Raw genomic sequence first — 26663 nt, forward strand, 5'->3', positions numbered from 1 at the left:
AGAGCCTGACAGGTCACAAATAGCTGATGAACCTGGTTTCTGTTGTCTGATCATTACTGTGGCTGTTGAACTGTGGGGTAAGTGTATGACTGTCATAAATCAGAGATGCTGCTACCACATTTAATAACATCTCTTGTCCCTTCTGCACCCGTGTGAGAGACTAGAAGGATTATGGAGTGACAGGATATGGATTCTTTTGAGGAATAAGTGAGTTTTTCTCTGCCATGTAACTACATCCAAATTTTGTTTTTAAAATGTCCATCCCTCAGTCTTTGTTCTGTCTAAGCACCGTTTAGATGCGATTACTTGTAAGATCCTATGTTGGAAAGATTTGAGGAAACTGGGAGGAGGAGATACTTCCTTCAGTCTTTGCTCGTGCATGTCCATCAGTGCCCAGCACATAGCCCACTTTTTTCAGGTGTCTCGGAGTCCATTTCTTCTAAAAGCGAAAGATGTGGTTCAAAGTCCGTTAGCGAGCGCGCAGAGCGACGGCTGCACTGGCTCGGAGGAGGGAAGTGGGAAGTGAATTTCTGCTGGCAATGGTGTTGCTTCATGTGAGTCCGTACATCTGACCTCACCGGCAAAGCCAGCCCTATTTCCGCCTGCGTTTCTGTGCTTGTCTCAAATTCAGGTGGCGGGTTTCCTCGAGCGGGGCCGTGCTGGTCTCTGCGCCGCCTCGAGCCCAGGAAGACATTTGTCAAAGCATTTTCCTTGGCGTGTGAACAGGGAACAAACTCTGAGTGGGGAAGATGTGTGAATCCAGTCTGCCATCCCACTGCCTTTAGAGAAAGGGGCTCTCGGCAGCCGCTTTCCCTGGCTTCATCCCTGCTCCTTCTCCTTGCTCCCCCTTGGTTCTGCTGGGTGAGTTGCCCTCCGCAGAGGCAGACTGCCTGCCTTCCTCCAGCTCCTTCTGGGTGATTAACTGTGAGAGGAGAGAGAGGGCAGGAGACACCAGGAATGCAGGAGGTTCAACCCTTTCTGCTTTGGTCGCTGTTGCTGAAAAGGCTCCTCTGTCCAGGTGGGTGGCAGAGAGCCCTCTCCTCCTGGGTTGCCTTTGTCCGGCAGTGTGCTGCTTTGCTCCTGCCCCGGGATCCACCCTCCTACCTGGTGCCAGGTGAACCAGCCTCTCAGCGTTGATCTGTTGTTTCTCTGCAAAGAAAGGAAAGGAAAAGTTTGGTTTGTGAGCTTAAAAGTAAACCAGAAACCCTGGTTTTAAAGGTGCTTTGCTTCTCCTCAGGGAGGGAGGGGAAGAGCAGAGAAAGAGACTTAACACTCAGCAGCAGACGATGTCCCCATCGCACGACAGCTTGGTGAGCAGCTGTGAAAAAGCCTCACATGTGGCTGCCTTCTGCTTCTGCGTGCAGGAAACCTTACACAGAAGGGCTGGTATGCCCCTTTTTGAGGGGGCTGGCTGTTATCCTTGTCAAGGTGCTTGGCATTGTGCTCCCTAGGGAAGGGCAAATGCTGTTCCTATTGTAGAAGTTTGGGGAAACTGAGGCCTGAGGGCAAGAAGTGCCTGTTGTCACGCAGCTTTTTGGACAAGCCACCCCTTGTCTGACCATGAAAGGTCTCCCCGTCACAAGATGCTGGATCCCACTGGGCTGGACAGGCTGTTGCCAGCTCACTTACGTGTGATGTGTAAATGCTGCTGTTAGACCAGGATCTCCCAGTTAGGACACGGGTGCCTGACTGACTCCTTCCATGTCAGGATGAAGTTACAGAACACCAGACCCAAACCAGTCCTCCTGCATAGTCTGCCAGATAAATTGTCCTAGACAAGATTAGCGGCTTAAATGAAGTGTTTGGTCTTGCTGCTGGGAATGTTATTTAGAGCCAGACTGTTACCTGCAAAACTCCAGGGAACATCTCATTGTCTTTAAAAATAATAATAATAATCCCATCTACTGAATCTGTCTCTGCTGGGTGTTCGTGAAGTGCGTGCAGGTCAGCAGAGGAAGGTGACAACACCAGGGCAGGGCTTTGGGCACCGTTCGGATGCAAGTCCAGACCTGGCGTTTCCTTCTGAGCTGGCGCGGGGCAGCAGCGACGCTCCCTGCGAGCAGCGGGTCCGCTGGGCGGGTGCCCGCAGCCCGTGTTTGCTCCCGCCTCGGCGAGGGGCCCGGGCACAGGTGTGGTCATGGTGCTCGCAGCGCCGGCGTTCCGGGTTATCGGGAGGCAGGGAGGGCCCTGGAACCAAACCCGCGGGTGGACCTGCAGCTCGGTTCCACCTCTGCTTGCCTGCAAACTACTTAAGCAGCTTTTCCTGGGTGCCGCAGCGAGGCTGGGCTGGCTTCGGGAGCACACGGATCACCTGTCGCTGCTCCGCGTGGAGGAGGTGAGTCCTGGCTCCTGGGAGCCTCCCGAGTCTTCCTTCTCCATCCCTCTGCCCCTGTCCTGGCGCATCAACAGTTCGGGTGGTTTTCCTAGCTCACGCTGGCATTTCTTTCTGGCTAACCCAAGTTGTCTCTCTATATTCTGTGAACAAAATAAAAAAAAAAAAAAAGTAATTGATGGGTATTGGCACAAAATGCAATTTAAACAGCAAAGGGTTTATAATCTGTTGCAACTACATCTGCAGCTTGGTTGCTGTTGATGGCTTCTCGTCTCTGGCTGTACATGGGGATTGCTTCTGGGTACACCAGGGTTTATTTTTTTGTTAAAGCTTTCTGAGGGTGTGGAGGGGGGAAGAGAGGGGTCTTTTCTTACCTACTGATAGGAAATTCAGCCTCTCTGCCTCAAAACTGCAGTCGAGGAGATGGATAAATTCCTGCTTCCTTCCCAGTGCTAGAGATGTCATTGCAATAAAAGGGAAGAAAACCTTTTATTTTCTCAGTGCTTGTGTGTGCAAGAGACATCTTTTACTTCATGTTTGGGGTTTACCTTGCAATAAGTCCCCCCCTGTGAGTCCTCCAGACCCTGGACTGCAGCAGACAGTGGACGTTACATTTCCCTTCCAGGTCTAGCCTAGAGTGATGGTGTCTCCCTTAATTTTGGCTTGTGACTCCTCTTCCTCCAGCGAACAGCACCGAGGCTTGTGCTGCTGAAGCTGTAGGGCTGCAGCTGAAATTCCTACCCCAGGGCTGTCAGCCAGCTGGGCACCCGTCAGGAACGAACAAGGCTGAGACATCCTGTGTCTAGCCCACATCTGAGAAAGGTGGTTGCTGCCCCCAGTCGCTTCCTTGCAGATAGAGTGCGTCTGAAGTAACGCTGAGCATAGCTGGGACCTCCGAGTGTTCCTTTGAAGCCGTGTCTCGTGATGAAAGGGAAACTGTTGCTGCTCCCCCTCTGCCGTTAGCTTGCTGTTTGACCTTGGGCAAATCATTTCAGTCTTCGCAGTTGTTAAAAGGAGATATCTGCTGTGACAGTCGGGTCTGAGGGAGTGTGGAGGGGGAAGGTGAGGGATTCTGGAAGGAAAATAATCCGTACTTACTGTCTGTAATTGGCAGCCTGTCCGCTGCGCAGCTCGGGAGTGGTGCCTCTCCTCCGCAGCGGCGAGAGGCGGAGAGCGATGCTGCGTCTTCGTAAAACCACATCGCCACACTCCCAGCTTCACCCGGTCGTCTCCGTGTGGGTTACGTGGCTGATGGCGAGAGGCGAAGAAAGAGAAAAGGGAGAAAGCAGAAACTGTCCCAACTGACCCTGTCTGCTGACACTTGTACAGCGATGGAGGCCAAAGGCATGTTCTCTGTGAAGTTAGGGAACGCTAATTTGTACCGTGTTTGGTGCTAACGTGGAGTTTTATCTCTGCCCAGTGTAGCTGTGGCAAGGCTACGGTCCAGCACACTGCTGGTTCAGCAGCTCCTCCCGCCTACATGCTTTACATTCTGCTTGGCCCTCTGAGAAGCAGCTGTTCAGCTCTGTGAGGTCTGACCAGCTCCACCACGTGTGGCCTCCAGCACCGGTCACCTCGGCGTGCTGAGGAGGGAGGCAAGTGTTGGTCTGGAGATGTTTGCTGTAGGAGTATTTTCCTCTCCACTGTAATCAGGGAAAAGAATTTAGAGGGAGTCCAGCCTGCAATACTGAATTTTTACCCCATTTCTTTTAATGAGTTCACTTTCTGCAGCTCAGTAAGGGAAACTCTGTACCAGCTGGCTGCTCTGGCATGGAGGGGGTGTAGGGGCAGGCAGGGATGCAGTCACAGCTTCCCTGCAGCCAGGGAGGGAGCGAGCGGAGAGAAACTCCTCTGCCTGCATGTCTCACGTGCCGTTCAGTCTCCTTCCTCTAAAGGACCCAAAGCACCTGGGGGCTGCGCTGCGGTGGGACAGGAGGCAGAAGCTTCTGTGCACGTTGGGAGCACAATGCACCGTCCAGAAACGGGTCGTAAGCTGAAGCATGTTCAGGCTAGTGGGACCTGTTACACCTTGTTCCCATGGAGAAACTCGGTGGTGGCTCATTTAGAGTGAGAAGTCAGAGCACATGAATCCTGAGAATTAGGCAGCAATTTGTTTTACACCGGAATCAATGTCTGTGCAGGAGCTTAATGTCTTGCTAACCTGTTGTACCTTTCCCAGTGGAGCTACTGACCATCTTCCTGAGATGCTTTTAGCAAAACAGCAGTTTGGTGGACTAGATGCTGGTGACCTTGCAGGATTTCTTTCGTCTGTAGACTGACACAGTGGCAGGCTCAGCTCATAACAAGTTTCTGAGAAGCATCTGCTTACTCTTGCCTTAGCTGCTTAGCCGCTGTCCTGCTCTGGTGGCCTCTCCCCTCTGAAGAAGGCTGGAGAGGGGGAACATGTTACATGGCAAATAAATGACTCAGACTAATGAGTAAGGTAATTGCTGTTCACTGTTAGACGAGGCTAAAGTGGGTCAGGTTTGTTTGTGAAACTCCACAGAGGCACCATCTGTTCTCTGTGTCCCGTCTCAGGGGCTGGAGACAGGATTTGGGTGAAATTGCTTCCCTGGGAGCCTGCAAGGCAGCACAGAGGATGCCCCGGTCATTAGGCAGAGCCACGGGTCTCTGGAGATAACCCCGTGTGACTGCAGGCGAGTGCCTGCAGCCCTGATCCTCAAAGGGGCCTCTTAATTGATTTCACTGGGAGAAGGGACCCTAAATCCTTTGTCTCTGCTACAACTGCCCATCTAAGATGAGGCTGGACAGGACACCGAGAGGTTATTAGACCTCCCTTAGCCCAAAGGCAGGATTGGATTTTCCCAAACCACGTCTGACAGGTGCCTGTCTCACCTGTCACAAGCCCTTGGAGAGAAACCTGGCACCAGTGTGGTTCATGTCTTTTAACCCCGCTGCTCTCCCAGATGTCCTCCCTTCTTCTTCCCATGCCTGCAGGCCTGTTGGGATGGGAACTGTCTCTTTCAGTGACGATGTGCCTGTGCGGTACCTGGTTTGAGCCCTTTCCCCTACCCTGGACCCCGCTGTGTCTAACAAGCCCTTTCTTCTCTCAAACCACAGCATGTGAGCAGAACGGGAAGCCAGGAGTGGGATCCCTGCCTGCCCACGGCCGGACTCGACATTGCTGGGGCTGCATCTTGCAATAAAAGGAAGAGGAAAAGACGGTTCGTTCACCGTTGCTAAAAATGGGAGACAGCATCTGTCCAGCAGACCAGGAAGGGAAGCTCCAGACCTTGCTGGTGGGACATCCCTGGCAGTGCCGCAGCCGGAGCGCCGCAGCCCTCTGTCAGTAAGGGTGTGGGGGCAGCATGGCTCAGAGAGCCTGGGTCAGCATGCTCTTCCACAGCCGCAAGACTCAGCTCCTGCTGGTCAACTCCCTGACGTTCGGCCTGGAGGTCTGCCTGGCTGCAGGGATAACCTATGTGCCTCCGCTGCTGCTGGAAGTGGGTGTGGAGGAGAAGTTCATGACCATGGTTTTGGGTAGGTGGTTTTTCTCTTGTCTTTGAGGTGCTTGTTTCCTCTTCGAGCTTGGAGGGCAGGGGCAAATAAGGGCATGGAAGCTTGTCTCTGCAGGGCTACTGTTGTATCAAGGGCAGCCTTGTGTTTGGAGGAGCGGGCTGTGACCCAGTGAAGCTTACTGAGTTCCTGAAACATCCCATGCTTTCATACAGTGCACACAGACCAGTATCTTCCATATCTGTCCCCTTCCACCACCTCTTTCTCTTTTCCAGGGATAGGACCTGTCCTTGGCTTGGTTTTTGTCCCGCTGATCGGATCTGCCAGTGACCACTGGCACAGCAGCTATGGCCGAAGGCGACCGTTTATCTGGATGCTTTGTCTGGGAGTCCTGCTGAGCCTCTTCGTGATCCCACATGCCAGCAGCCTGGCCAGCCTGTTTGCTCTCAACACTCGCCCGCTGGAGATTGCCTTCCTCATCCTGGGCATCGGGTTGCTGGATTTCTGCGGCCAGGTCTGCTTCACGCCGCTGGAGGCCCTGCTCTCAGACCTCTTCCAGGAGCCAGACAACTGCCGCCAGGCCTTCTCCATGTACGCCTTCATGATCAGCTTGGGGGGCTGCATTGGCTACCTCCTTCCAGCTATTGACTGGGGCGGCAGCTTTCTGGCCCCGTACTTGGGAGGGCAGATGACGTGCCTCTTCAGCCTCCTTGCTGTCATCTTCCTCAGCTGTGTGCTGGCCACGCTCTTTGTGACAGAGGAGGCAGCCACCCAGGCAGATGTTCTGGATGGCCCGGCGCTGAAGGACGCTCCCCCTAAGCCCTCACCTCCTGCCTGCTGCTCTTGCCAGCTCTCCAGGAGCTCGTGTCTCCTGCAGGCCAGGCACATGACTCAAGCCCTGAGAAACCTCTGCACGCTGGTGCCACGGCTTCACAGCCTCTACTGCCGCATCCCCAAGGTCATCCGGCGCCTGTTTGTGGCCGAGCTCTGCAGCTGGATGGCACTGATGACTTTCATGCTGTTCTACACAGACTTTGTTGGGGAAGGACTATACCACGGTGTCCCCAGAGCCAAGCCGGGCACGGATGCCAGACGCCACTACGATGAAGGTGAGAAGTGAACCAGCTGCTCTGAGGCTGCAGCACCCGTTCTGTAGGACAGAGTGTTTAGTGAGAGCTGGGAATGGGCTCAGCTCTGCTAGTAATGCAAAAAAAAAGTTCAGGAAACTAGACTTTCTGCAGATGGGTCAGGAAAAAGCATTCCCCCGTGACCCCCAGAGCATCGTCTCTTTCTCCTCTGAGCCACCAAGCACAAACTAGGTCTGGCAGAGCAGCCCTGGCCTGGGGCTGAATCGTTCAGTGGCAGAACAGTCTGGCAGGTTGCGTGCTGGACAGGACCTCTCCAGCTCTGTCTGCAAGCTGTGGTTGCTGCTGCCAAGTCCTTTCACTGCTCTTCCCTCCTTTTCAAATGAGGGGCGATGGTGCTCCCCATCTCTTGGAGAGCAGGGGTTGGAAATCCAGGACATGCTCAGTAGCAGCTTTACTGCTTCTCCCTTTCATGGTACTGTGAGATTCCCGTCTCACATCTGTGTCTGGGAAGCTCTTGTGCAGTTTTCCCAGTTCTCACCCCTCTCTCCAGAGCTTTCTGATGGTGCTGACCACTGCAGTCAGTAGGTGCCGTGTCCACATCATGGGATGCTGCTCACTGCAGCACAGTACCTGCTTACTGTTGTTGCCTGCTGTCCCATTTTGCCTGCTGTGTCGTGCCAGAGCCTTGACTCGCTGCCCAGCCCTTCTTTTCCTCTCCTTGGTCTAAGTCTTTTATTCTTGGAGGCACCTCCCTGGGCCTCCTCTTCCAGCTGTATATCCTGCCCTCTGAGTTTTCCGTTCGCTGCCTCCGTGAGCTCTGCAGTACACTGCCTCTTTGTGCTGAGTGTCTGTTTAACTTAGAGGGAGCTTAATTATTATTTAACACTTGCACTGTATAGCTTTCAGCAGGTCAGGCCTCCATTGTGCTAGCTGTCACAGAAACATGTGTTGAGTAATGATCCTTGTTCCAAAGAGTTAATGGTTTTAATTCCCTGAAATCTGATAGATCTTTAAAAAGGGTAAGGTCCGGATTGCTACCGGATACTGCAGGATACCGCAGCCGTTTAGTGGATGTTGTGTACTTTGCCTTGGCTTAAGCACAATGCCTTGTTCCTTTTGTTCTGGTGCTGGTTTTGGCATCGGATAACAACAGATCCTGGTTCATGAGCAGGTGATAGATCCTGGGTCAAGAGTAGAAAGGTGCAAACAACGAACAAGGACTTCTAAAGACAAGAATGGCATTTGGATACCCATCTCCCACTGCCTCTCTGGTTAGACTGGGCTGCCCAGGAGCACATGTAGGAAACACTCGCTGCTGGTGGAGGGTGGGAGCTGCAGTGTGGCTGGTGCAACCCTGGGATGCATTAAGGGATGCTGCTCTGCTTCCTGACCCAGTGTGTGGTTGTCAGGGCTGTTTGCGGCTGTGCCACACGCTGCGCGGGCTGTACCGAGTTGAGCACTGATGGAGAGGGAAGGAGGCCCAAAGGTGTTTGGCTGTGTGAAGCCTGAGTGCAGTCAGGGCAGTGTCTGTCACCACCTCTGCTTACCTGCAGGTGTCCGGATGGGTAGTTTGGGCCTCTTCCTGCAGTGCGTCACATCCATCTTCTTTTCGACAATCATGGATCGGCTGGTGAAGCAGTTTGGGACGCGGGCGGTCTACCTGGCCAGCGTGGTGTTCTTCCCCGTGGCTGCCTCCGTCATGTGCCTTTCCCACAGTGTCATCGTTGTTACCATCTCAGCTGCTCTCACGGGCTTCACCTTCTCTGCACTCCAGATCCTGCCATACACACTGGCATCACTGTATCATCATGAAAAACAGGTAGGGATCTGCTCCAGAGGGCGATGTGCCAGGTAGCTGTGAGGACAGCTCAGCCAGCCTCTTTTGCCACTTGTAGCTGGTAGAATCAGTTCAGCCTGTGGAAGAGAAACACCTGCCCATGTGCAAAGGTTTTCCACATGTGCTTCTTGTCTCCAGGCTGTGTCTTCTCTGAAGATTCATCTGAAATGGAGGAGATGAGAGTTTAGCATCTCCTTCCTTAGGCATTCCCTGCTCACAACAAGCATTACACAATTTTAAAAAGCAGTGAGTGGGTAAGATGGGAGATACCAGCTAGGATTGGTGTATCAAATGGGATGTCCTATGTCCCTCCATGTTCTGCATATTTTTAGGGAATCTGGTGCAGGTTAGTTATACCTGTGTGCATTCTGCAAGCAAGTCACACCTGCAGCACCACCAACCTGAGGTGCTAAAAAGCTCAAAGATTTTCAGCCCTTAGAGATCCTGCTTTCCAATTTTTGTCCATAGCATGAAGATCAGTAAAATGAAAACTGAGGTTCTTCCTATTCCCCTAGCTCCAAGGAACATAAATGTTGTGAAACTTTTGACACCATCACAAAAGCTAGTCGTCCTGTCCCACAGATGTTATCCTTGTGGAGAAGTCCTAGGAGGTTCCTGAGTTGCACACTGGATTAATAGGAGTTTCTCTTGTGCTGCAAATGCGAAATTAATTTGTGGTTTGAGAGCAGCTCTTTCATCCCAATAGCCGGCGGTTCACTGTGCAGTGAAATAAGTAGGAGTTTTTACCACAGGCATCCAGATGTTCACATGGAACAAATACTTCTGACCAACCCATCCCAATTTGCACCAGGCACCCTGTCAAAGTAGGGCTACGTGGGAGTGTTCTGCTTTGCAAAAACTTCAGTTTGACTGGGATCTCCCATGGACATAATATCAACAGAATGGAAACCAAACTCCCCAGCCTGGGAATGTGAAGGCCACGTGCCCGGCTGTTTGCCAAAGGCTTGAGGGGGAAACACTCTTTGTGCGATGAGGTGTGGGGTGTAGCTGGGTTCGGTCTCTCTGTTGCCCTCACTTGAAAGTTCCTCCTTCCTTTACCAACTGCTTTGGTAGCTTTGGCAGGCTGCAGGGACACCCCACACGCAGCACTCCCTGAAGTGCCTTTTGCAGAAAATTCTCCAACTGCCCCATTTCTGTTCTCTTCTTTTTTCTTACTGTTGAAATCTCTCATCGTTTTTGTTTGCCTTCCCTCGTTCCTGCTTCCTCTCTTTTTTTACCTTTTTTTAAAAAACTTTAAACACTCCTTCCAGAGTAAATCAGCGGAAGGGGCATCCAAAGTGGCTGTTGCTTCCCCCCTGTGCAGGATGGTTGGCAAAAGCCTGCAAGGCCACCTCGGCTGGAGCTCCTTGCTTTGCACAGGCTGTGGAAGTCGCTCTGCTCTCCTGCATGCCCTCTCACCTTCGCATGGCCACTAAACCTTGTCTAGAGCAGGAGGAAAAGATCTGCGTGTTCTCTCAGCACCTGAAAGCTTGGTAGAGGTGAGATGCATGGCAGGTGCTCACATCTTCCGCAGATTAGGGAGAGCTAGGTTCCTCATTGCACCGCTCCCCATCAACTGTAGAGGGAGATGAAGCTGCTGGTGGAGGCACTGGTGGGTCCTGTGTTTGTGTCGTGCGTTATAAGGGGTCATTTTAAAGCACAGGTTCTCACGAAGCTCATTCCTGTAAGTATGTCTTTAAGTTGTTTTCTCTAGATTTAGATTAATTCTCTACACTAGATATTCAGACACCCTTGACAGAATTCATATCTCTGCATAGCCTGGATCAGTACAGGAACCAAGAAATGTGGCATGAGCCTTCAGGGCAGCTGAGCAGACCTCTGGGAACATTGGTGTCAAATATGAAGGGCTGGACCTGGGGGGAACATGCTAGTTTGGTTCACACAATGCCCTTTCTGTGCTGGGTTTGAGTTGTTTTGGAGTCTGATGGCAATAGGAGGCATGAAGGAAGATTTTGAGCTCCTCATAAGATAAGTAACAGTCCTGGACTGATGCATCTAAGCATAAATTCACAAGCCTCGGCAGAATTGAGGAGTTTGCAGGGTACAGTGAGCAGCTGAGCAGAGCCCAGGTAAAGCTTTTGGAAGATCATCGCTGTTCAGTGAAGTTCTCATCTGGTTTCTCTCCTCTGATTGAATCTGAAACTGTTTGTGCTACAGATCTGCAGCGGTGGCCTGGGGCAGCGTGAACAGAGACTGGCTGGAGCTGACATGCACTAGGGCAGGGCTGGGTGCAGCTGAGTGGGTGCCAAGACTGCTCAAAGCTTTGGGATGGCCTGCAACAGAGCTGGAGTGCCCACGCTCCTGCAGCAGTGGTTCCCTCCCCTTGATCTGTGTCCAGGTCCCTCCTGCGAAAGGAAGGACAGTTGAGGCAGGTCCCTCTGAGCCCTGCAGTGCTCTCTGCTCTCAAACAGGTGCTGTTTTTTTCTGTTGTATTTTCTTTGTTTGTTCAATCTCGCCATGCAGATAATGGATTAACGTGTCCTTCGTTATCTGCTCTACCCCATGCAGACCAGTGGCTGGGCATAATTGCAAATGCCCCGGAGTTTTGAAGCTGGAGCTTTGCAGTATTTTTGCTGTCTGCACACGACTGCCCGTTAGTCGGTGTTAATGTGGAGAGCTTTTTGATCCAAATGCTCTGTGTGAATACTGCTCGAGTGAGCCATGCCCCAGAGATCTCACAGCTTTGGCAGAGCGAGGCAAAAAAGGGTGAAAAGAAAAAGATTTTGCTTCCCCCCACGCCCCTTTTCTAGCCTGAGCGAGGAGGCTCAGGTCAGGCAGATGAAGCAACTCAGTTGAGGTCAGGCATGCATGGTCTGTGCAGAGCTGAGAAAAGAGCTCTTTCCTGAGTTCCCAGCACTGTGCCATCTCAGCTGGTGTCACTTAGGTATCCCAGATACTGAGAAGTGGCCGTGCATCCAGGGCTCCAAACTGTTGGTCTACCCTTCGGGCTCTTCTGCAGGAAGGTTTTTGAGTTCCCAGTCAGCCACTTTATGCACACTTCTGTTTGCACTGGAGTGGACTGTCTGGCTTTGTGATACATCCACAGTGGGCTCTGGCCCTTCACTCCTGTCCTGCAAGTGTGCATCAGCTGATTTCAGGATGGGGTGAGCTGCAGCTGGTGCCCACATTCCCTTGGCACCCGGTGAGGAGGTGCCAACCCAGGGCTCAGTGAAAAATGTCCCCAGGCAGAGCCTGGGCTGGCTTTGGGCTGCAGCGGGCTGCTGAGCCCCAGAGCTTGAGCACAACAAAGGCACCAGTTGGCCACATTCCCCCGGTGAGTCAGGGTTGCTTTGAATCCTGTGCCAGTCGGGAAAAGCCAGGCTGGCTCCTGGAGGCCATCCCACGTGGGCCAGGCTCTCCGCAGGCACTCCCCACCTCCAGCAGCCTGACCCGCCGCACACAAAGCACAGAGTGGTTTTGGTCTCTTGCACAAAAACTGGGGCCGCTCTGCCCCCCACGTCGCTCAGCGGGCTCCACCTGCCTGCCCATTCCTCACGTGCCTTCCTTCTTTCCCCTAGGTATTTTTGCATAAATATAAGAGCAAAGAGGAGGAAGATGCAGCTCGATTGGACAAGAAATCCACCTTCTCTAAAGGCCTCCTTTCCAGCCAGAAGCTGCCTTACCAGAATGGACATGCTGGGAGCCTCTTCTCTTCTTCTTCCTCCTCCTCCTCTCCTCCAGCCGCCAGCTCGGCTCTGTGCGTCAGCTCCTCCTGCGACGTCTCGCTCATGATGATGGTGGGAGAACCAGACTCGGTGGCTCCTGGCCGAGGGATCTGCCTGGACTTGGCTATTTTGGACAGTGCTTTCCTCCTCTCTCAGGTTGTCCCCTCCCTCTTCATGGGGTCCATCGTCCAGTTTACGCAGTCGGTGACTGCCTACATGGTGTCAGCTGCTGGCTTTGGCCTCGTAGCCATTTACTTTGCAACCAAAGTTGTCTTTGATAAGAGTGACATGGTGAAGTATTCAGTGTGATGTGGAAGGCACAAGGGCAGTATGCAGGTGCCTGCACGTGGCAAGCCAAGACGTGTGTGTGTGTTCACACGGCCGCTGTGGGAAGCCTCGTGTGGCACCTGCGCTCCTCATCCTGTTGCTGTAGCCCTGGGGGGGCAGTTCTGGGGCTGGGGGCAGGAGAGATGCAGCAGGGCTAATCTCAGGTGTAAATATGAGGCATCGGGGCATCGTGCTTTGGGCCACCAGTGCTTTCCAAAGGTGCCTTTATCAAAAGAAAGCACTGCACAGCCAGCACCAAAGGGGGTTATGCAGGGGAGAGAAGGGAAATAGACTTTTCCTTTAATAACGGGTCATGTTTCTGTGTAATTCTACCTAAACTGAGCAGGAGAGGCAGTGATACGGGGAGGGGAGGGAAGAAATCATTGGCTCTCCTGTTTTCCAGTTATAGCTGTATGCTCTTTGTCTGCTTGTTGTCGTTTTACTCAACTTCTTGAGCAATACTTCTGCAAATGGGACACTGGGAGGAGATTTCCTTGGAAAAAAGAGATGTGTGGCTGAGGTTTGGCCATGGAGCAAAGGGGGTGCGTATGTGTGCATGCACGCTTCCGTCCTTCCCACCTCTGATCTAACTGGGAGAAACCATTTAGGAGAAAAGTTACTACGTCTTGTTTTGGAAAAACAAGTAACGTTTCGTTAGGACCAATTCCAAAAGGTGACGTGTCTTTTACCTGTGTACCAAGTTGCATCAGATGAAAAGGACTTCTGAACTTTTTTTTTTTTAATTACTGTTCTTGGCTTTCCTCACACGGTGCTCAGTAGCTCTGATCTCTCACTCCTCAGCACTCGGAACTGCGCCTGCTCTCCCCCCCAACAGATCTGGATGGATGTGCCTCTTCCACCACTGGCCCCTCAAAGCTGCAGCCGTATCACAAGGAAGATCTGTTCTCAGGGGATTTTCAGCCCTGTCACTAGGAAGTAGATCAGGGAGAGCTCTCCGGCAAGGCTCCCTGAGAACAAGTGAACCATCCCTGAGGAAGCTGGAGGAATTGCTTGTCTGCTGATAGCACGTGGAACTCAGCAGCAGTCACTGCTGTAGGAGGTACCTGGAGTTGGTCGCTGGCTGTGTCTTTTTTTCCCCTCGAAGATGTGGCCCCAAAGCAACCGTCTAGACCAGACCCTTCTTTCCAGACAAGGGCTGTGGGCTGCGCTTGCAGGCTGGCAGGAGAGCACCTTGCAGGGAACGCTGCATCCCAGCACCCAGCACGGTGCCTGAGTTGACACGTTGCCAGCACGCCCAGAGATGCTGCTGGAAACAGCATCGTAAACGGGGTGGGTAGGATGAGACGTGCCTCCAGCCACTCTGGCAGCTCCTTACAGAGCCTGGTTCTCGGTGTGTTGGACAAAAGGAGGAGCAGGACAGAAACTCTTGATGCTATTTGTGCCTGTGGTTTGGCTGATCCAGATGACATATTTACTATGTTATAATTGTTTGGGATTTTTTAAATTTATTTTATCTTCTTTTCAGACAGGAGTCAAGATTCTTATCGAGGCACAGCACAAGCACAGTTGCTTGTTAGAGTCAGGCAAAGTGCCTCTTGCTCCTGTAGTGCTGGGGCCAAATGCCCCTGGGCTGGTCAGATAGTTTAGCTCCCAGGTGTGAGTCATCTTCCACTGGCGGAAAAGTGGCTGCAGCTGTGTGTCCTTCTGGCCAGTCCCATTCTCCGTTCGAGCAGACCAGCAACAGGAATAATTCTGTTGGTGGCAGATTTCTGCCACTCGAAGACTACCCATACACCAAGTAGGAGTCAAGGTCCTGGGCCACAGTCAGCACTGAGTCTTCAAAGTGACCCAAGCTCTGCCTACAACGCGTAGAGGAAAGCATGAATCGGGCGTTGGGAGGCTCGGCCGTGAGTAAGCAGAAGTTGTTCAGCTTTGGCTGGTCCAAACAAAGTGTTTGTGACTAATTTTCTGTGGAGGCGTGTGGGCAGTGAGATGCAGCGGTGAGGTTCTGCTGAAGGGCAAAACGTTGCTATTTTTTGCAAGGTCTTCTCAGACTATTCCTTGGCGTGGAAGCAAGGTTACTCCCCTGCTGTCTGCAGATGGGTCCTGAGAGGGCTTCTCCTATGTTTTTTAAACATTTCTTTCCCGTAAAGGGTGACTGTTTTTTGTTTTACTTCTTCTCAAATTATATGCCTGCCAGCCTCCCTTTCCCACAACAAGGTTTGTGTGCTGAAATGCAGCTGTTTTGGGGACAGATTTGGCAGCTGCTTAACCACCTACAGAAACAGTTTTTCATCTGTACTTCGTACCCTGGTCTCTGTCCACTTCAGGAGGAAGTCTTTGAGGCAAAATGTTATTGCCAAAGGTGGGGTGTAGAATGCTCCTAGTAATGAATAACCTCTGACCCAAGATTTTTCCAACAATCCTTATACCTGAGTGCTGAAGAATCCTTTATTTTTATTTTTTCTTATGTAAAATGTGAGGAACCTTCACACATGGAGGCTGCTGCGATGCTAAGTGCTTTTGATAATTGGGCCGTTTGTTTTAAGTGCCTGAAGAGTACTTCCACACCAAACTTCAGGTGTACGTGTTTGATGATAAAGGCCTTGAATGCTTCATTACAGACATCCATGTGATCCTTGAAAAAGCAGCAGGCTTGAGGGGGAGACAGCCTTCTTTTGTAATGTTCTTTGGTTTGCAACGTGAAAGAACAAGATGCTGCAGTTCTTGATCTATAACTTGTATGCGTCCCTCAAGAGGAGATGGCTTAAGCCTGCCAGATTCCCTGGCTGACCTGCCCTCCATCCACTGCGGTGGCTTTGGTGCAGCTATAGCCTGGCTGTAGCTGGTGGATGTGAGTAGGTTTGGGCTCACAGCACGTGCAGCAGCTCTGTGTCTTGGCTGAGCTGGAGGGCTTGGGATTAGTGAGAGCAGGTCAGGTCTCAGACCTGTCCTTCACTAACAGATCAAGCATGCCTTTGGCCTCCCTGTTCTCCCATCCCCTCCATCACACTAGGTCATGGACTTGGCACCCAGATCTCCTTGGCAAGTCTGGTGTCTGCATCCAGAGTGTTGGCTCTGATCTCACTGGTCCTAGGAGAGGGCAGGCTGGGTTTGTCCAGTTTTCTCGTAATTCAGATACACTTCTGGGGAGGTGCCTGCGTTTCCTTCATTTATGTTCAGGAAAGACCTCTGAGCGACTGCACTTGTGACTCTGCAGCCAGCTGCTCTTGCTCTTTGCTGCTGCATCCCAGATGGGCACCCACCATCTTCCTTTGGCCTGACCTGTGTCTGGATTGATACCTGAGCTGCTTCTCTATTCCAGCTGGAGAGACGTGATCCAGACTGAAGCAGGGGCTCCTTATCTACTTGTCCTCTGGCCGTGCTGCTCTTGTTTTGGCCAGTTCAGCAAGTATGAGAAGAGCTACTCGATTATCCACCAGGAGACTCTTTGATTTCTCCCCTCCCTCTGGCACCCTTCTTCCCAGTTCTCCAGCTGGACTGAGACCCAGCGAATTCACTAATTGCTCCTTTCCTTCTTACCCTTCTCTTACACCAGAAGTCTGGTGGGCCCTCTGCCAGCAGACATAGTAGGCAGATGGGTACAGGAAGGAGTGGGTGCCAAGACCCAGCTCTGTCTTCACCAGCCCTGTCCCCTGTGGGAGTTCAAGCCCAAACAGATGTGGGCTGTTTGCCCTAAGAGTGTGGCTGTTTTGCAGAAGGAGAGGAGGAGTGTGGGAAACTGCCCTGTGCAGTCAGGTCCTGGGTGGGTGGTGGGCAGTCGGGGGGCTGGGGGAGCAGCTTTCTGCGTAGAAGTTCAGCAGGGAGAGAAAACAAGGCAGCAGTTTCAGAGGAGAACGGGGGGAGAGATCAGAGCAAGGGAGCAGGAGGAAGAGGAGATTCAGGGGAAACTGAGGTTTGTAGCAATGTGAGGGGCTGGTGTGGGATGCTGGCTGGAACTGGGTGGTGGGTGGGAGTGTGCCCCTTGTTGTGGTCTTGCCCTGTCCATAAAGCACTTCATAACCCTTCATGCTTGCAGCCTCATGCCAACATGATGCCAGCCACGTCGCGAGAGCGGCCTGTGAAGTCTGAGCTTGAGTCTGGGGCTGTCTTGAGCTGGGGCTGTCAGCAGCTGCCTTCCCCCAGCCTGTAGGAGATGTTGCATTTGCTGTCACTGCTATGTCCTTGTCCCTGTGCTCTCTATTACCAAAAGCCTTTCTCCCTTGTTCAGGCTGTCCCTGGGGCTGACAGGGGAGGCATTTTCCAGAGCATCTGTTGAGAAACTCCTTTCTTTGTAAGGGGCAATGGATTTAAACTGGAAGAGGGGAGATTTCGATTAGATATAAGGAAGAAATTTTTTACATTGAGGGTGGTGAGGCACTGGAGCAGGTTGCCCAGAGAAGTTGTGGATGCCCCATCCCTGGAAGTGTTCAAGGCCAGGTTGGATGAGGCTTTGGACAACCTGGTGTAGTGGAGGATTTCTCTGCCCATGGCAGGGGGGTTGGAACTAGATGATCTTTAAGTTCCCTTCCAATCCAAACCACTCTATGATTCTGCTTCCTGGCTACTCCGGTGTGCTTCCGCTAGGGACAGCTTCTCTGGGTCAGGATCACATAGGGACCAGCAAGGGACACAGGCATGTTCTGGTTGAGGTGAGTACATCCCTTACATGCTGTTTCTGACATGTGGGAATGTAGAAATCTCTCTAGGACTCGATTTTCTTGTACAACTTCCAGGTGTCGGTACAAGCTCTTCCAAGGGGGTTGACATGAGCTTTTCTGTTTTGGGTAGTAGGTGCGCTCCTGCCCTTTTCTCATGGGTGAATCGTGCTGTGCCTCTCCTTCCCTTCCGTGAGCTGAGGTGGGGAGCAGAGGGGAGAAGGGAGAATGTCTGTTTTTAATGTGAGACTGTTGTGAATCTCTCGGTGAGGGAAGGACGTATGGATGCTGGTTTTCTTTTGAGACTGTGTACTGTCCGCAAGATGTTCGTGTTTTATTTATTAAGTAGAGTAAATATTTTGTATACAATGTAAGAGGAAGGCTACTATAAATTTTTATGAAAAGGAAGAAATAAAAGGTGTTTAAAAGGGGACAACTGTGTGTGTCACTAAACGAGTGTTACTTGTGGAGCTCTGGCATGAACATCCCGCGTGCTCCACTAGGTGCTGTGCAAACCTCGAGGAAGAATTGCTCCCTGTTGTTATCCCCAGGAATCTTGTGACATGGTGTAAATCAGAGCCATTTGTGTTTGAACCCTGCAGTATCACAGCAGGTAGTACTGGAGGATTTTGAAGCATTAAGACTTTCCCAGTCGCTGCAAAGATTTTAAGAATTATCAGTGAAATGCTAAAGATGGTGAAGCTGAGACACGGGGTGAGCGACACGCAGAGGCACAGCAGCGAGGTGGGGGGATAGCTGTGGGCTGCCCGTGCCGAATGACCACGCACCTTTATTGCTTTTGGTTTGCTTTTGGTTTATTTTTGTTTTTCAAATGTGAGGCCCTACTGTAGTCTGGGAGTTTTTATTTGGACTCAGAATCTCACGCCTCTTACAAAGCAGAGAAACTGCGCTCACTTGCTTGGGTTTTTGGGGCTCGCCGTGGTACATAAGGGGTAGAAAATTCCCTTTCCCTGGAGGGGCGCTGCCTGCCTCAAAACTGCCCTTCTGCTTGGAGAAAATTCACCCCCCAAACCACTGTCAGCATCAAACCCTACGCGTGGTTTGAGAGAGCCGAGGTAAACGCGATTCCTCTCTCTGCTCGGTGGGTTTGCCCTGTGCGTGGGGCAACACGCCGATGGTTTTGTTACTCTCGTGCTTTTTTCCGTCACAGGGCGCGTGGCTGCTGTGATCCCATAAGGAACACCAGGCGTTTTAGTGACCCCGCAAGCCCGGAAAGCCCCTGCTGCTGGCAGAGGGTCGCTCCCAGGTGGCGGCTGGTGCCTCGGTGGGGCTCAGCCTGCCCTGTCCAAGGCAGCCCCACGGCCATCGTCAAGCTCAGCCTGGCAAGGGCTCCCTCGGGAAGGCACGAGCTGCCTGCAAAGCCACGCCGAGGACGGAAAACCTCGTGCACCTCTTTATGGCAGCAGCAGCAGCATCTGAACATTGTGGCCCTGCCAAAACTCTTCCGTCTGGGATGAAAACCTGCATCCACGCGGATGCCAGCAGCAGCCCTTACTGCTGCTACCTGCTCGGACTCGACTGTTTTTCCCTGCAACGCTGGAGAAATCTGGACTGTTTCCAGCGTAAACGGATAGGGAGAGGAAACAACGGCAACCTGCGGCAGGGTCCAAGGCGTCTCCTCAAGGACCAGCTCCAGCAGTGGGACAGGGCAGCGGGCAAGCCCGTGCGGGCACAGCGGGCCGGGACTGCCCGAATCCCGGCGGCCCGAGTGCCCTTCCCGGGCCGGGGGGAGCTCCGGGGGCCGGGCCGGGCTCTGGCCGCCAATGGGGCCGGCGGCGGGAGCCGAGCCCCCGGCGGGGCGGGGCGGGCCGGGAGCCGCCCCCGCGCTGCGGGAGCCGCGGGGCCAGCATGGACCGGAGCCGGGTAAGGGGCGCGGGATGGCGAGCGGGGGGAGCCGCGGGGGCAGGTCGGCCCGGGGCGGGGGGATTTGTGTTTCCTCCCCCCGGGGGTGACGGCAGCCGCCGGGCTGGGCTCGGTCTCCGCGGCCCCCGGGGGCTTCCCGCGTGCTCCTGGCTCTGTTCCCCGCGGTGGGATTCTGGGCACAACCGTCGTGCCAGGCTTTGCTCACGCTCGCTTGTCCCTGGCCGGGTCGAAGCGGGGGGCATCCCTGCATGGCTGAGGGGTCTGCTGCGCGGGGCAGTGGCTGCAAGTGCCTTATTTTGCACGTTGTCCCGAAAGGCGTCGTGAGTCCAGGTTCGCATCGACACTGCGGATGTAACTCACGGCTCGGAAGAGGTTCCAGGTGTTTGTTCGTGGTGTTTGGTCATGAGAGGAGAGCTGTAACCCTCGGCTCAGTTCCCAGCCTCTTGGCTGACCTTGGGCAAGTTACTTTTTCTTTTCGTGCTCAAACTGCACATCTGGTGGTTTCAGACAGGAATTGAGGGCTCTTAGGGATCTGAAAAACTAGAGGAATAGAAATACAAAGTGAAGCTTGAAAACGCCGTTGACCTTGTCTTGCTGTACGCTTCGCTGAAGGCCAAATCAGGTCTCCATTTTCTTGCAGTCACTTATCTGGGATGACAGCACTGTTGAGGTGTATTTTGCAAAAATGCTTTGGATTGACAAGGCACTGATGTCTTTAACAGGTATCTACAAAGTCTGTTGGTAACGGAGCATACCACCAGGTTACAGGTGCCCCTTAGCACCGCTCTGCAAGGTGGGATGTGACCCTTGCCCCCACTTAGATGGGAAACTGAGGACCAGAGCACTCTAGCAACCACCCCAACGCTGCACGGGAAATCTGAAGCAGAGCAGGAGACCCTGCTGAGGTCTCCTTAGTCCCAAGCCAGCAGCTTAACCACCAGACCTTCCTGCCCTCTGGTTGTGCTTTTCTTCATGTTGTTCAACAGAACTGTTTGCACTGAATTTGCAAGGTGTGTCCTAAATGAGGCTCCTGAGCTAAGGAGTTTGTAGTCCAATTCAGTTGTCCTGGGGGTGTGCTGAAGGGATGGACTTCCTGAGCTGCTCTGACCTTGTTGGAAACTCAGGTTTTAAGACTTTCTGGAAGAGGTAAGCAGAAGTGTTCGGTAGCCGGAGGGGGAAGGCTTTTCTAGCCTCTGAAGCTTGTAGAAAGAGGAGACGAGTCAGAGAAGCAGAGATCAGAAAGAGATTATAAAATTGGTGTGGAGGAAGGAGCAGAATTGGGTGCTGCCTTGAAGGTGATGGTTCAAAGCATGAATTTATGTTGTGATGAAAACTTGAAGCCTGAAGGTCGAGACTGGCCCAAACACCTTTCTTACCTCATGTGTGAGCAGTGATGCTCTCTGCTCGTCGTGATTTGTTGAAGCAGAGCTGTGCTGGAGACACTGCAGATGGCCCCAGGCAATGTGGCATCTTGTGCTTAGATTTTGAACGATGTGGGGATTATTTCTTCTTGAGGGGAAGAATCTTTGTATTACATCCAGACTGCTGCTCAAAAATTGCTTTTCCCAGCTCTCAGGACCCTGAGGAGCACTGATAACAAGGACTGGCTTGACTGGTTTGCAGCTCTGCAGAAATCTCGTGGACTTACTGTGGAAAAGGTTCATAAGGGACTTTGGCATAGGTTTTCTTTCACTTGGAAGCTCGCTTTCTGCATTAAATGTAGGAAGATCCTGCCGCCTTGGGTGGTTCAGGTGCTGCAGAAGCAGGATGCAGCCTCCAAGCTGCTGTCTGGCAGGGGCAGGGACGGTGTGTGGCTGCCCAGTGGGTGCTCAGGCACTGTGCTCACAACCTGCGAGCCACAGCAGGGCCAGTGGGGTCTGATGTGCTGAATCGTGGGAGACCACTCGCCTTCTGGAGACCGCACAGGCCTAACTGGAGATACCATCATCTTTCCCACCTGTTTTGAAACGTGATGTTTGTGTCCTCAAGGGCCCTGTGAGCTGACCCCAGACAGTCTGTCTGCGATGCCTTCTGGAGGTGTGACAGCTTGGGCAGACCTGCCTGAACTGGCTTTAAACTTGCTCGTTCAGGCACCGATAGCCAGTGTAACCACAGCAGCGTGGTTGCTGGTGAACACTCACCGTTTGTGGTGCTTGCACGGAGCCCCAGGCAGTTTGGCAGCAGGCACTCTCGTAGCTCTCTCGTTATCTGTTCCCAAACCAGTTAGTTTTAATCCAGCTGTGATTAGGTCTGTGTCAGGTTGTGGTTGTACTGACATTTGCAGCGTGGAGAAACCAGCACCCTCTCTTGGATCTCAATTAACTCCTAGTTGTAAGCCACAAGTCATCCTCTCTGCCACCTAGCAGCACATACCTGCCCTCTGGCATAGGTGGAAGAGGGATGAAGTGTTTCATTGTGTATTTTTGCCTTAATAGCTCCCCAGAGAAGTTTGCTTCTGGGAGGAATTTAGCTCTTTGCAGCCTGTTGGCATCCCGCATAGGAAAACGGTTAGCATGTGTTTTTTAAGCAACAGACGAAAAAAAAAAAAAAACAAAAAACAAACACCCCTCTGACTAGTTTTGATGTTTTCTTTCTAATGCACAGTCCATTTTATTCAAAGGTTGAGGTTTTCTTGTTTGTTTTTTCATTTGGAAATAACCTAGGTGGTGTTCCCGTGCAGATGAATGAAGACAGCCCCAGCTGAGCTCTTACAGAGGCTTCTGATCCAGCCGAGCCGAGAGCTTTGTGTGGGTAGAGGACGTGAGTCAACAAATGGTCTCTGTGAGTTGCCAGGAGCTGCTACCCTCCTTGACCAGCCCTTCCTTGCTAGAGAGCTTTGCCAATGCTCTGCAACGCAGCATGCCACCGTCCCTTCTGCCGGGGCACGACAGCGAGAGGGCATCCAGCCACCCAGAAGGCTCTGGCCATCTCCTTGCAGGCAGCACCAGCCACTCTGAAGGCACCTCACTCCCCCTGGCCAGTGCACAGGGGGAAGACACAAAACCCCCAGTCGCTGTCTGCGAGGCTCACCTCAAGCTGCCAGACTTCTGCGGCAGCCTCCCTCAGAACTTCATTCCTACCCTGGAGGAGATTGAGGAGTTCCTAAGGGAGAAGGCTGAGTTCCTCAAAGATGAAGCAAGCGAGCTTCACCCAGCTGGAGGGAAGGTCGAGATCAAATCCGAGATCAGCTCAGGTAGCTCTGGGGGACAGCCTGTCTCCAGTGTGACTCAAGAAGAAGAAGTCTCAAACGCTGCCCAGCCTGGAGGGACAACTGGTGGTAGTGACCAGGCTCTAGCTGCTGGGAACATTCCTGTTGTCCTCCAAATCCAGCCTCTCCAGACGGACGGCAGCAGCCCGCTAGCACAGAGTGCTACAGGTGGTGTCAGGGTGGCCCAGCTGGTTATCAGTTTGCAGGGCCAAAATCTGTCCCTCCTCCCTCAGGTCCAGCCCCCTGTGACCCTCATGGACCAAAAGTATGTCAAAATTGCCCCCCTGCCAGTCGCCATGAGGCCAGAGGCACTGGGGGATGTACAAGAGGTGGAGGCAACCCCCAAGTGTGAGAAAGCCCCCCCTTCCCTCGTCCGCATCCATAAGTGCTCGCACCCGGGCTGCGGCAAGATGTACACCAAGAGCTCCCACCTCAAGGCTCACTTCCGGCGGCACACCGGCGAGAAGCCCTACACTTGTGCGTGGCCCGACTGCGGCTGGCGGTAAGTGGGAGCCGCGGGACTCTGCGGGCGGCCGTCCCTGCCAGAGGGGTGCAGGAGAGCTCCCGGCTAGTGAAAATCCGGGATAAACTCACAAGTTTTCTTTCCCGACTGAATTATAGGTGAGAGCTGGAAGGAGGCCTGGAAGAGGCAAGTTTGTTGAGCGCTTTGTATGGTTTTCACTCAGTCTAAAAGTGCTGGAAACCTCCAGCTGGGGAAGCGTACCTGAAATCTGGGAGACTGTCACCCCAAATCCCCCTTGAACTGGATGCCTAAACTCCTGGCAATGCAGCTTTTCCAAGTGATTTTGTAACTTTGCAAGCTTTCTCTCACTACTTTGGGATGATTTCTGCAGCTGGGCTACAAAAATGGCTTTTCCTCTTAGTGTTTGTCCCAGAAAATAGGAGTCTCACTGCTTCCTCGGGAGCCAGTGCATAATTCCGTGCTTACTTAGGAACCCTCTGCTTTCTCTTGCTGTTTGCGTGCCCCGGCTGCTTGTGTCCTTCAGACATGTGTGAGCCTGTAGCATGTCTCCATGTTTACTTTTGTTTGCTCTGCACGATGGTGGTTGTCATTTCTTTCATCTGTGTTCCCTAAATTAACTCTGCTTTTAATCTCGCTGCACTCCTCTGATTATTTTTCTGCTGTGGTGTTCTCTTCCTGGTACTGCGTACCTGTCCTGGGGGGCAGGATGCTCCGTACAGCCTTTGGCAAGAAGGGCTGAGAGTCCTCAGGTCTTGTGTTGTACTTTTCATCAGCGGATCTCAAAGCACATCACAAAGGAAACTGGTGCTGGCAGCACTGAGTTTTCCTGGTTTCTTGTGCAACGCTTTGGCAGACGCTCGCTGCCTTGTTTCCCCGGATGGTGTGTTGTGGCTTTTGTCTCAGAGCGGTGCAGCTCTGGAAGGTATGAGACTAGATCTGAATTTTGGGACTCCCTCTCGCCGAGCTGCTGTCCTTTTGTCATCAGCAATTGTCCCTCTGTTTCACTATAACGCACTACGTGTTTATAGGCATCGGCTCCTTTTCCATCACCAACCAATCCTGCTAAACCCTCCCACACCCGACACTCAGAGCCTGGAGACTGAGGAAGGGGACAATGGCAACCACTCAAGGATTACTTTTCCCTCCGGGAAGGAGGAAAGGGCTGGTGCTGATCTGTAGGATGGCATCCTGCAGGCTGCCCGCTGGGTTGCTGTGCTCTGCTCCGCGTGCTGCCCTGCCCTCCCGCTCCGTGGGAGCAGTTGTATATCGAGTGATGTACTCAGCTGCGGCCGAGGTTCTCTGGGCTGTGCTCCCTTTTCTAGATGTGGCCCTAACTGGAAATATAGAGGTCATTTCTCCTGGCTGTGCTTTCTATGAGGAGCTGAGACCTTGGAGCTTGTTTCCTGCAATAAAGCTGGAAAAGAAGTCAGTGTTTTGTACGGAAGACCTGAGGATGGCCTTGGGACACATTTCATTTTCACAGAGCCTTTTGTGAGGCGCAGTGTTTACTGTACCAGGTGTGAGCTTGAAATCCTATCGCTGGGAGTCTGGGGTTCTATCTGAAGCTCCTTGCTTTGTGCTTCTTTGCGTAGGCATGTTTCAGCCAGATGGAAAAACCCTTCCATCCTAAAATCCTTCCTCCTGCCATCTGTGTTGGCTCCTTAGAGGCAGGACGGGAGTAAATCCTGTCCAGCCCTCCTCTCCAGCACTCCCCTGACACTCGGATGTGCAAAGCATGCTGAAGTCACGCCAGCTCCCAGGCCTTGTTGAGACATTTGAGGTGGCACTCATAAAACTGCTGTGGACCAAGTCGCTGTGGGTGCCCCAGGTCTGGATCTCTGTGTGCCAGGGGGAAGAAAGGCTGCAGGAGAATTAAATGGGGACATGCGTGTGGTTACAGGGACTTTCCAGACTGTTCTGCTGATCTGCTCCAGGTGTGGGAATTACACAGACAAGCAGTCTGAACGTTGGGTATTCTTGTGGTCCTTGTTACTGCATCCTCAGAACAGCAGTCAACTCGCTTTGGCTTGGAAACTTCTGCTTCTGTGCTCCAGGCTGGGTGCGTTTGCTTTTCCTCTCTTGTGCTTGGTATTTACGCCAGCTCAGAGGCTGCTTCTGTCTCCCCAGCTCACAGTCCAGCCCAGGCTGACAGTGAAAACTTGGTGCCGTTCTGAGAAACAAAGGGATGCTCAGCATTTGCAAGGAGAACCTATGCTCTCGCAGGAAAATCAAGCCTTCTCTCAACAGCGGTGGTCTTCTCAGCTGGATGTGGGAAGTTATAGTAAAGCCTTTCTACACAGGCTTCTGAATGGTGTCCCTTAGTCACTGCCAGCCTGGGCTGATACCCCAAAAATCAATTTCTCAAAGCACCTGGCCTTGGGGCTATCAGCTCTCAAAAGGTTTCAGCAAGTCTAAAACAAATGAAAGAACTAGGTGGAAAGTGTCCTTTAAGATCAGTGAAAAACAGATTAACATCTCAGCAGGTGAATTCTTTTCCTCTTTCCTATTTCTAAGTCATCCCGTGGAGGGGTTTATTTCTTTCCATTCCTCCAGCAGGAGCCTGGCGTACCTGCGCCTCGGTGGTAGATTGGATGAAGCAGAAGTGACCTGACCTGTCTGGGGTCACCCCACGAGGCTGTGGCAGAGACAGACCTCAGCCTCCCACGTGCCAGGGTCCTCACGTTCCCTGTCCAGTCTAGCAGCAGAGGCTGGATCCACCATGCTTCCCTTCTCCTGCAGGTTTTCCCGGTCAGATGAGCTCTCCCGTCACAAGCGCTCCCACTCTGGTGTCAAGCCGTACCAGTGTGCCGCCTGCCAGAAGAAGTTTGCCCGCAGTGACCATTTAGCCAAACACGTGAAGATCCACCGGGGCCAACCATCCGGCCCGCGGACACTGCAGGCTGGCAGCAGAAGTTAAGTCGTGCTGCTTGTCCTTGCGAGGCTGAGTCCAGGAGGCCCCAAAGGTGGGCAAACAGGATGCGAAACCCACTACGCTGATGAAGAGGGGGAAATTACTTTCGTTAACGAATCAGAGAAGATCCACTGTTACGCTGCTTTTCAAGGATGACCTGTATTCAGGGCCAGTTTCTGGTCCCACTGTCCCTCTCTCAAATATATGTGATGGCAACCCAAGTTAACGCAGGGTGAGTGTGTGTGTAGGGAAGGGCTGGGGCAGAGGACAGCTTTATGGGATCCCTTTGCACAGCTCGTAGGTGTCACCGCCTGCTGTGGTGTGATGGGCACAAACTGCCTTACAGCTCTCCATCCCCGCCCCGGGGCATCCCCTGGGCTGCTGCAGCTGCGGGTCACACCAGCATCCCGAGGGAATGTACCCAGAGAGGGTTTGGGGAGGCTGGACGCACTCAGCAGCCCGTGTGCCCTGGCAGGGTGGCATCCTCAGACAGGCAGAACGGCGGGTGGATGGGGGGTGATGTTTGTGTGTTGTACAGCAGCTGCGGGGGCTCGAGGCAGACGTTGGGGATGGCTTTTCCGGTGTGGTTGAGATGGTGGTTGTGTTGTCCCTGACTCTGCTTTTCTGTGCCGGTGGTTTTCCACCTGACTGGCACGGGGTGCGCTGGCGTCCTTGGGGAGTGTGACGTTGCAGCTGCAGTGTGATGGGGGGGGAAATGCCTCTGTTCAGCTCGCTCGATGGTGCGTGTTGAAAGGGGACCAGGAGAAATCTAAGCAGCATCAGCAAAGTCCTTTTTTACATGTTGGCATG

The 26663-nt window shown here is 52.8% G+C and overlaps 2 protein-coding genes across 2 annotated transcripts; both read left to right on the plus strand.

Moving 5' to 3' along the window:
- The first annotated feature begins 5661 nt into the window (after positions 1–5661).
- Positions 5662–12729, plus strand: SLC45A3 (solute carrier family 45 member 3). The gene is made up of 4 exons (XM_009987889.2): positions 5662–5833; positions 6085–6918; positions 8451–8716; positions 12274–12729. The coding sequence occupies exons 1-4, from the start codon at positions 5662–5664 to the stop codon at positions 12727–12729; spliced, it is 1728 nt and encodes a 575-aa protein (XP_009986191.2).
- Positions 12730–22022: 9293 nt separating this feature from the next.
- On the plus strand, positions 22023–25859 carry LOC147526809 (Krueppel-like factor 15). The gene is made up of 2 exons (XM_086627447.1): positions 22023–22960; positions 25682–25859. The coding sequence occupies exons 1-2, from the start codon at positions 22023–22025 to the stop codon at positions 25857–25859; spliced, it is 1116 nt and encodes a 371-aa protein (XP_086483573.1).
- The last annotated feature ends 804 nt before the right edge of the window (positions 25860–26663 follow it).

The sequence above is a fragment of the Tauraco erythrolophus genome, chromosome 27, assembly GCF_009769465.1.
Source record: "Tauraco erythrolophus isolate bTauEry1 chromosome 27, bTauEry1.pri, whole genome shotgun sequence".
NCBI lineage: Eukaryota > Metazoa > Chordata > Aves > Musophagiformes > Musophagidae > Tauraco > Tauraco erythrolophus.

Excerpts from the sequence above, each read along its gene's own strand:
- SLC45A3 (XM_009987889.2), top strand. The coding sequence starts at position 5,662 with ATGGCTCAGAGAGCCTGGGTCAGCATGCTCTTCCACAGCCGCAAGACT. Across the intron at positions 5,834-6,084 it reads GTTCATGACCATGGTTTTGG|GGATAGGACCTGTCCTTGGC; the intron begins GTAGGTGGTTTT and ends TCTCTTTTCCAG. Across the intron at positions 6,919-8,450 it reads CAGACGCCACTACGATGAAG|GTGTCCGGATGGGTAGTTTG; the intron begins GTGAGAAGTGAA and ends GCTTACCTGCAG.
- LOC147526809 (XM_086627447.1), top strand. The coding sequence starts at position 22,023 with ATGGTCTCTGTGAGTTGCCAGGAGCTGCTACCCTCCTTGACCAGCCCT. Across the intron at positions 22,961-25,681 it reads TGGCCCGACTGCGGCTGGCG|GTTTTCCCGGTCAGATGAGC; the intron begins GTAAGTGGGAGC and ends CTTCTCCTGCAG.